The 10303-nt window shown below is 39.2% G+C and overlaps 1 protein-coding gene across 1 annotated transcript; it reads right to left on the bottom strand.

The window, feature by feature from the left end:
- LOC308078138 (neuronal growth regulator 1-like) lies at positions 1-3582 on the bottom strand. Its single transcript, XM_080419253.1, has 7 exons — positions 3445-3582; positions 2570-2662; positions 1864-2205; positions 1537-1761; positions 904-985; positions 731-758; positions 1-622 (listed from the first exon to the last, which is right to left on the bottom strand). Exons 2-7 carry the CDS (start codon positions 2622-2624, stop codon positions 512-514), a joined length of 843 nt encoding a protein of 280 aa, XP_080275379.1. The 5' UTR covers positions 2625-2662; positions 3445-3582; the 3' UTR covers positions 1-511.
- Positions 3583-10303: the final 6721 nt, after the last annotated feature.

The raw sequence follows: 10303 nt of genomic DNA, 5'->3' as shown, positions 1-10303 counted from the left end.
ACCTATCCACCCTTTGGGTTTCTCCCCCTTCTATTCACAACTCCACCATAACATCTTTACCACATTATTTAATTTCTCTATTTCACCCACAACTCCTCTGCTGATTCCTCAATGTGCGTGCGTGCGTGCGTGCATGCATACGTGCGTGCGTGCATGCATACGTGCGTGCGTGCGTGCGTGCGTGTGTGCGTGCGTGCGTGCGTGTACAGGCCCTGGTGTGTGTGAGATGTATGTACTTCCTCTTTCTCTCACTCTACCATCTCTCCTTTCTGACTCAATCTGTTCATCTTCATCTCTCCTCTCTGGCCAGTATGTGTCTGGGAAGTCTGGGAATCTCACTCTTTCAACACAGTTTTATGACAGTGTATATTTTCTATTTGTTCTGTTAATCAAATAACAAGCTAGCTGATCTTGGCTTCTCAAGCTGTATTTCAGTGTCCAGGCAGCAGACACCGATAAGCACCTGGTCTATTGTCAATGTAAAGGAATGTCTTCTTGCTTCTGTCTTTCTTTACACGTTGCTTTCCTCTTCTACAACCCTGGTGTCCTGATCAGCAGAGGAGATGAAGCCTCGTCTATGACCAACACTTCCACTGATGTTCACATAATCTGGACTGTCCTCCTGAAACACAGTGAATCATATTCATAATCATTAATAAATCATAATGTATAACATTCATCATCAGTATAAAGAATTGCAATAAATAAAAAATAATGTAGCTCTCCTCACTTCTTTGTCCATGTCAGAATCTTGTTTCCTTTAAAAACAAGACATATTATTTTAAAACAATTGTTTTCAGTTTTAGAAAAGATGTTGCAATAATGACAAGAACAGGATATAGTTCAATAAAGTGTTGTAACTTAGACTGTCATTGTAATGTGTAATGAAGACAGGAAACTCACCAGGCCCACCACATAACCAAAGGAAGCAGCAGCACTGCCAACAGCTTGACTCCAATACCAACACGAAGAATGACAAGATGACCTGCAGCAAAAGGACACCATATTATTTAACATTATTTATCAACTGAGAAAGAAACAACATAGTTTTCAGTGTGGTTCATGGTTAATTACTGTATGTATTTAAAATCTAAAACTACATCTGAAACTGCATTATAAACTTTAGTAGATTTAGTTGTCAGGTGTCAGACTGTAAAGTACATTTGTAAAAACATATAAAAATTAACTGACTCTAGCCATCTGCACTTTGCCTGTGTTTACCTAATATATGTCCTATCAATACAAGTATGAGTATTATGTATATACCACCATTGAAAATATAAATTAATATGCATATAATCTATGAATGTATGTACATGCTATCAACAGTGGATGAGACTGATACAGTGTACAGTGTCAGCCATCCTACAACAGTGGGTAGCTAGAGAATATACTGTACTTACAGTCAGTCTATCAATAGAGTGAGAATCAACAATGTGTTGTTGTAATAATGGAATGCACAAGAGAAAGAAACAGAGAAAAATCATTCAGACAAAGAGAGACAGAATGAGCTCACATGAACTCATATAAACTCACACTGCACATCCAACATCACAGCTTCAGACTTCCATGTCTCTTGTCCTTCAACAGCACACTGGTAACTCCCAGCATCCTCTATTGTGGCCTGGAATACTGGGCTGGGTACTCGTTGTCCATCTTTAAACCAGACAATGTTGGGTCTTGGTTTACAAGATGTTTGACAGGTGAGTGTCACCCATGTCCCCTCTGACACAGTGGGAGGAGTCACCTGTACAGACAGTTCTGATCAGAAGAATAAAAAACAAGATGGACGTCGGTTGGTGAGATTGTCAGGAAAGATTTGACTTTGATTACATGAAAGGTTAAAAAAGTACTCTTGTTTACCTGCTGTTACAGACAAATATACTGCTTTACTGGACCTCTGATCACCTGTTGTAAAAAACCTGAAGTAATAATCTCCCTCATCACTGCGTTCTATGTTATTGATCCTCAGGGTACAATCATGGTGTTTATTACCAATGTATTCAATACGGCCGTGATATGAAGGTTGTTCAGAGAGAAGAACTGCAGTGTTCCCTGAGTAGGAGAACCAGATTGTATCAGTGACAGTGAGACCCACTGGGTATTCATATGAACAACCAATATCTACTGATGACCCTCTCATGACACATGGAGATGGATTGGTGAAGGTCACTCCCAACTCATCACTACAAACACCACAAACACCTGTAAAAGACAAATAAACAGCTGTCAACAGATATCAATCTTCATATTGTTATTTTTTTTATCACTTGAGATAATAATTCTGACCTTCATTCCGTTCTCATTTCCTCAATATGAATAATATGATATGATATGATATGATATCATATCATATAATATGATATAGTATAATGTAATGTAATATAATATACCGTAATATACTATTCATATTTACCTCAGTACTTTTTACATTTGTCTGTATAACCACAACATTTAACTAGTTGTCTGACATAGTATTTGACTTGTACTTTGTAGTTTGGAAGTCATTTAGTAAATCTATGAGGGTTGAACACACTGTGAATATGAAACCATTTCAAACTGTCCTTACCAGGTACCAAGATCAGAATGTCCAGGATCACACTGATTGTCTTTAGAAACCTCATGGTATCTTGAGGTAAAAACTGACCCCAGCATCAAGTAACTGCAATGAAAGACACACTTCACAACCAACAAATGTACTGTACTCTCTGTTATACAACAACCTGTCAATAAATCTATGGATATACTGAGTCTCACCAATGTTAATGTTACATTTCAATAATTATAGGGTTAGGGTTAGTAGTAATACAAGTTTTGTATTTGGAGCATTTCTTCACTCTCATGTCTGAAAGGTTTGAATTGAAAGTGCCTCATATGACCATATCAACTTCAACCTCAAGTTTACTGAAACACCACAAGTTTCACGAATAGTGACATTATTTTACAGAAAAGCTGCCATGAATTGTAGTTAAAAGATAATGATTTGAAAAGGAAAATGTCAAATAACAAAGCAATATCAATACATAATCTATGAGTCTTCTTACTTGCAGATATCAACTACAGTAGAAAAGTGTGATCCTCTGCGCGCAGATACCCGCCAGGCCGGGTTGCCTAACCAGTGTCTGCGAAATTTGGAAGGCAGTCATAGCCAATTGGAATGGAATCTGCACAATCTGACTGATATACATCTTGATCTCGCTTACATCTCGCACATTTTCACGGCAATCAGACGGTGGGCTCATTATTTGTGGCATTGTTTGCAAAACGGGCCCCATCCCGCAAACTTTGAAAGCCAATTTGTAGCCAATCAGAAAAATCTGTTTAATATAAAGCACATTGAATTGCCTTGTTGAAATGTGCTATACAGGCCTTACAATCCTCAGTTAAGGATTATTATGATATGATATGTCAGTTAACATGACATATCATTGTTACTTTACTCACCCGTCTCCAGAGCTTGGGGGTGGGATTGCAAAACTTCATAGGGCAGCAGCACACAGCGAGGCAACGGACAGCAGAGAGGCAGCAGCCATGATGCTGCCTTGAGTCTGAACTAGCTCTGCAGGCTTCACATCATTCTCACGCCAACTCCTTCAACACGGACCCTTGGTCAGGTGACCCAAGACAAGCACACACACACAGTGTGCATGCTTGGGTCTGTGTGAATTCCCCCTGGCATCATATTTAGACAGACGATAGTTAAATACACTTATAGAGAAATACCACAGCATCACACGTTTACATTAATAGTCGTCTAGACATAGGCTACTGATAACCACGCATACCCTAGTCTGGGAGGCTTCGGCTCAAAGCCTGGACAGCAGGGGCGCGGCCACTGATTTCTGATTCAAATCAACAGCCAATGAAGAAAAGGGGGCGGGATCCACATGCAGTGGGTCTTACATGTAAATAGGAGCGACGGGAAGCAATTTCCCCTTGAGAAATTGCGGCCGCCATTGTTGTGTACTGCTGTTTGCCTCTCGTCGGACTTTTTAGACGAGTAGACCGGTAAGAGGCGTGTCCGCTCAGATTCTGAGCGCAACGCACATCCGGCCCACAGATAGCAGGGCTTTGGCCCAGAAGTTCCTTCGCCGCTCCCGTTTGTATGCGAGGCGAAAAACTTCTGGGAACTCAGATTACGCATACCCCAATAAAAGGGAAGTCAAAGATTAAAACTGCAAGAATGTTTTCTTTCCTCTCTTCCTCCCTCTCTACAGAACTGTTTGACTTTTATTTGAGTGTTTTCTGTATTAACAGTGTGTTAAAGAAAGCATGCTGTAGTGTACTCTAAGGTTATGAATTGTCACACACAAGCCAAAACAATCTCAACAATTTCTACATTGCTTTTTATTTTATCTATTTGTATTATTTTATTTCTATTGAACTGGCTTTAGTGACATAAATGCATCTACAGTACCTTTGTTGGTGAAAAGGAATCAGACCACATGTGTAAATTTCCAAGATATTTTATTGTTTTCATTAACAGAAAAAAATATGTAAACGCTCGCACACTGAGGGCTCCAATGGGACAGATGCTTTATTACATCAAAGAAAGCTGTGACGTTTCGAGCTAAATGCTCTTCCCAGTCTGAGGAGGAGCGTTTATTTATTTTCTCTGTATACTGTATACCAGGGGTGGGCAACTTTGATGATTTCCACACTCACTCCAGAGGGCCACATTGCATATACTGTCGGGCCATTCTATGTCACACAAAAGCTTGTAGATCTGCTATTTTTGCTATTTTTTTTATTGGAATTCCGATTTTTTTGTGCTACTTTTTAATTGGAATCCTAAAAAGTTACATTTTTATTTAATTTAAAATGCATTAAGTTAACTTTATGAACTTAAATGCAAATACATTGGACATTAAAAAAACAATAGAATTTTAATACTAGTCATTAAGCTACTAATATAGACATCAAAGAAAAGAAAAAAAAATAGAAATCAATAATATATCACTATTCCGATATTAACCTGCGGGCCACATTAAGTGAAGGTGGGGGCCGCATGTGGCCCCCTGGCCGCCAGTTGCCCATGTATGCTGTATGCTGTCGCTCACCACCTGCTCAAGTTCAGGTTGGGGATGTGCATGTCGTTTCCCTTTTTTCATTGTTTTCATTAAAGTTGTACAATGCAAAATCACAAATAACGATTTTTAGCAACCTCTGCTGGTCACTACCGTCACTGCATACAATTTCCGTAGTCCTCGATTACCCAGAATTCCATTAGTTTTCACCGGAAGCCGGAAGCGTTTCAAAAAGCGATCTTTTAATTGTTTTATACTATCTACGGATCGTTTCTCTTAGCCAGTGGAGCATTAGTTACCATGAGCTGTGCTTTCTTTTTCTGTTCTTTTTCGATCTTTCAATCCTACATTCTCTTAAAATCAGCGTGAGGTTCCTTTTTGTTATTAGCGCGCTAGTTCCTGGCCAAACAGGAAACCGTTGCGGTAGTTCCTGGCCAAACAGGAAACCAGTGCATTTCCGCCTCCGTTTTCCGGCCAGATGACGTCATTTCCCCGGGAAAGTCCCCCCCTTCACCGTTCAATAGTAAATATATAAATAAAAGGCTTCCGGGGGTGAAATTCATGGAGTGGGTGTTGTGAAACTTTTGCCACTCACAAAAGATATACAATTTAACTTTATTTTTGTTGAAAACGTTACCTAGTATGCCTTTAACAGCATTTGATGATTACTTACTATATAAATAAAGTTTATGTTTATATACTTATTAGTGGATCTTACACACTGGGAAATATAAATGATCATCTCTAACCTTTTTGATTTTACTCTTTAAGTTTCAACATTTCCATCTCACAAACGTGTTGTCATTGATCCAGGAGAGATGATAAAGCTGTAGTGTGACAATAACAGACACATTTTGGTCTGAAGGATAGATGATGAAACATTTAAGAATTGACATTTGGAAATACAGCAATGCAGTCATGTCCACTTTTGGATGAAAAAAGAAAGATGATTATTGAAGGAGTTTGTTTTTGGTCTGTCCATGCTGACTAAAATCAAAACAATGTAATATTGATCTATTCAGAAATGTGAATAGATGAAGGAATGGGAATCAGCTGCTCCTGATCTGCAGCTAATGTGGACAATTGGACTGCACCACAGTGTCTCTGCACCATGGGGAGGGGCACGGGTTATTAGAGTGTGTTTAAGTGGTAGTCTGTGTCTTTTCCCCCCTTTGTGTTCACAGTGGTCTGACCCGTCCCTATATATGTCCACCTCATGTGGAACTTTGGTTTGTTCAGTTTCAGTTCAGTTGTGTTGATTGGACCAGTTTCTGTCTAGTTATTTAGTTTGATTTCATTTATTTTGAGCACACTTACGACCCTAACCACACTTACGGTTCCCTTGATTTGTTAAATAATTTATTTGCAACAAAGAAAAAAAAAGGAAAGAAAAATAAAGAGGGAAAAAAAAGAACATTTATTTTAAACCAACAACCAAGTTTCCCTGTGTCTCTCCTTCCGACCAACTCGGTCCCTGTGTGTGTGTGTGTGTGTGTGTGTGTGTGTGTATATCTGCAATAGACACACCATGAATATCATCTTCAAGTGACCTGTCCTGCTTATGTCACTAGAGCATCTAACAGTATGGTCCAATGAAGCTCCAGATGTTTAGTAATGTTTTCATGGACAGAGAAGAACGTACTACTTCTCCAGGACTTTACCATTCAGACTATCTAGAAAATGGATTGAATTGCTACACTTAAAAGCAACATTTGACTGCAGACATTCTTACAAGAAAGAGGAAGGTAGGAAGAGCACAATCTGAATTGAATTGAAGGTACTGTGTAGTTGATGAGGGGAAATACCGCTATAGTTCCTCATATTACTTCCTTATATCACATTATTTTTGAATATTATGTGAGAATCATCATTGTGTGATGATGATTCTCATCAGCTTACCCCCCCCCCCCCCAGGGGGGTAAGCTTACCCCCCCGCAACATTATAAAAAATACTCTGTATTTAAGTTTAAGTAAAAGTCTGTTATTCAAAATTCCCTCTCACTAAATTATTCATTATGCAGAATGTCCCATTTTTCAAAGTTTTCAAAATGCATAGAAATCTTTTGAAAATAGCCGATATACAAGCTCACAATTTGTCGCATGGCGACCTGATGGCGACGCATTGTGAGCTTGTAGATTGGCTATTTTCAAATGGCCATAATGTATATAGGGCTGAAGTGGTTAATGTATGCTTTGTAATAATAATCAAAATCCACAAAGTAACTAGTAACTAAAGTTATCAAATAATTGTAGCGGAGTAAAAGCACAATATTTGCCACTGAGATGCAGTGGAGTAAAAGTAAAAGTAGATAAAATTGGAATACAATTTGGAGTAAATCAATTACTTGAGGAAATGTACTTAATTACTTTACACCACTGCTAACAACCCCCGCCCAACACACACACACACACACGCACACGCACATGCACACGCACACACTCACACACGCACACGCACACACACACACACGCACACACACACACACACACACACGCACACGCACACGCGCGCACACACACACACACACACACACACACACACACACACACACACACACACACACACACACACACACACACACACACCATACTGTACACACACCTGATACTACAGAGGAGAAATGGAAATGTACGTGGTGACATCGTTGATCCTGGCATTGCTCTCAGGTGAGGACTTGAAGATGAAGAACAGAATTATTGTTGCTGTCGGGTGTAATCCTTGTAGTAGGCCTAGGCCTATATGTCCAAAAACGGTTCATTTATTTCTTAGTATTTTAAAAACATTAAAAAAATTGGAAATAGCTCACATTAAGCTCACAGTAGCTCACAGCTCTATAAGCTCACAATGTGTTGCGACGCGATGTGAGCTCATAGATCTGCTATTTCCACTACTTTTGTGCGACTCTTGTATGGTGAAGTAGGCCATTCGTTTATGAAGAGAAAAAAATAGTTGAAAAGGATAAAAATAAATGTATGCTGTTACGATATGTAGTTTGACGAATTAAGGCTTCCAATACTTTTAAATTGCTATTAGAATGAACTTCATGACTTTTCTCTTCTGTACTTGACGGAACAAATGGCCATCCACTTAAGAACATTTTATGTGATGGTTTGTTAATGCAGAAAAGATTTGGCCCAATAGCTCATGTTCAGTGGTGTAAAGTAATAAAGTACATTTACTCAAGTACTGTACTTAAGTAGAATGTTTAGCTATTTGTACTTTACTTGAGTATTTCCAATTTTTGTACTTTTACTCTACTATAATTATTTAACAACTTTAGTTACTAGTTACTTTGCAGATATAAATTACTACATTATAAAACATGCATTAACCACTTTAGCTCTGTTCTATACCAAGGCTAGTTGAAAATAGCCGATCTACAAGCTCACAACGCGTCGCATCGCGACGCGTTGTGAGCTTGTAGATCTGCTATTTTCAATCATTTTAGTACTTTTACTTTTGGTACTTTAAGTACATTTTGATACCAATACTTTTGTACTTTTACTCAAGTAGATTTTTAGTACTTTCCCACCACTGCTCATGTTACATTTATGTGCACTTCACTTTACCAGCATCCTACCTAAACGTCTATCTATCTCCTCCAGGTTTGAGCCATGGAGCTGGAGTTCTTCTACCAGACAATATGGACGCATGGAGCATTGGGAGGGAGTGTGATGTTCACCACAACAATGAATCAACCATTTGCAGTAGTACAGTGGGCTTGTATAAATGATGAACAACAACAACAACAACAATATTAGTATCAACTACTACAACCATAATTCTAATTGGATCAGGATATGAAGACAGGATCACCCTGAACACATCTCCTTTGTCACTGGAAATCAGAAATCTAGGTTAAGGGCCGCTGCTAAGCAATATAAGCGGTCGCTTAGGGCCACAACCACTAGGGGGCCAATTATTATTATTATTATTTTTACTTTCATATTGTAATTATGTCATGTATCTCCTATCCAACAACTAGCGTTATTATTTTAGTATGCAATAAAAAATGACAATGATTTTATAATGGGGGTGTTTGGGGGGGGGGGGCACCAAAGAAAATCTTGCTTAGGGCCACGAAAATCCTAGGGCTGGCCCTGCTTCTGGCGCTTTGACACAGCTGGCGGGTGAACCCGGCGACCTTCTGGTTCCCAGGTGGCCTCTCTCTACCCATTCAGTGAAGGTGCATTGCTTGCCTCTCTCTACCCATTCAGTGAAGGTGCATTGCTTGCCTCTCTCTACCCATTCAGTGAAGGTGCATTGCTTGCCTCTCTCTACCCATTCAGTGAAGGTGCATTGCTTGCCTCTCTCTACCCATTCAGTGAGGTGCTCTCTCTACCCATTCAGTGAAGGTGCATTGCTTGCATTGCAACAATGGATGGATGTTGTAACCTTAACCTTGATTTAAATGTCAATGCATGATTGCATGCCCCTCCCTGGTTAGCCCATTCAATCCGAGAACGCATCTGTGTCATTTTAGATTTTTTAGCTATAACCATTATTTTATACTTGTGGCTATTCGAAAATAGCAGATCTACAAGCTCATAGCGCTGAGCTTGTACTGTAGATCTGCTATTTTAGATATTTTTTTGAATCGTGAAAATAATGTGCAAATCTTTGAATAATATATTTTTTAAAGCGAACATTTGTAACTCAAATCTTTGCTTCTGGGGGTCCCTGGAATTAGATATTTTGAGAGGGGGGTCCGCGGCCAAATACATATAATTTTGGGAGGTCCCTGACCTGAAAAGGTTTTTAAGCACCTCTGATATACAGCAACATACGTTTTTTTTCAGAAAACTGTTAGGATTTAGAAGACATTTGTAGAAGCAAAGATTTGAGTTGCAAATGTTCGCTTTAAAATATATAAATTCAAAGGTTTGAACACATTTTCACGATTTTTCAAAAATAGCAGATCTACAAGCTCATAGCGCAGCACTCGGTGCCGCGCTATGAGCTTGTAGATCTGCTATTTTTGAATAGCCAAAGAGATGCTTTCCCGATCCTAATATAATGGGTTAGGCTACCCTGATTGAAGACACACCTCTTCCAATGGAGTTCATCTGTGTCCTCTCCTATTCACCTGTTTCCTAGGCTTTCCACTTCCTGTGTGTTTTCCACTTCCTGTCGATTTGATCCAATGAAATCGAATGAAACTGGTCAGGTGACTAATGATATCCAATGAAATCCGACAGGAAATGGAAAACACACCGGTGAATAAATATGTGAGGTTCATTCTTGAGGCTAAACTAAGTTAGGCCACCCTTAGATT

This window comes from Gymnoscopelus braueri (assembly GCF_963280865.1).
Source record: "Gymnoscopelus braueri genome assembly, chromosome: 22".
Classification (NCBI taxonomy): Eukaryota; Metazoa; Chordata; class Actinopteri; order Myctophiformes; family Myctophidae; genus Gymnoscopelus; species Gymnoscopelus braueri.
Note: the sequence above shows the minus strand (reverse complement) of the source record. Positions and strands in the feature narration are given on the sequence as shown.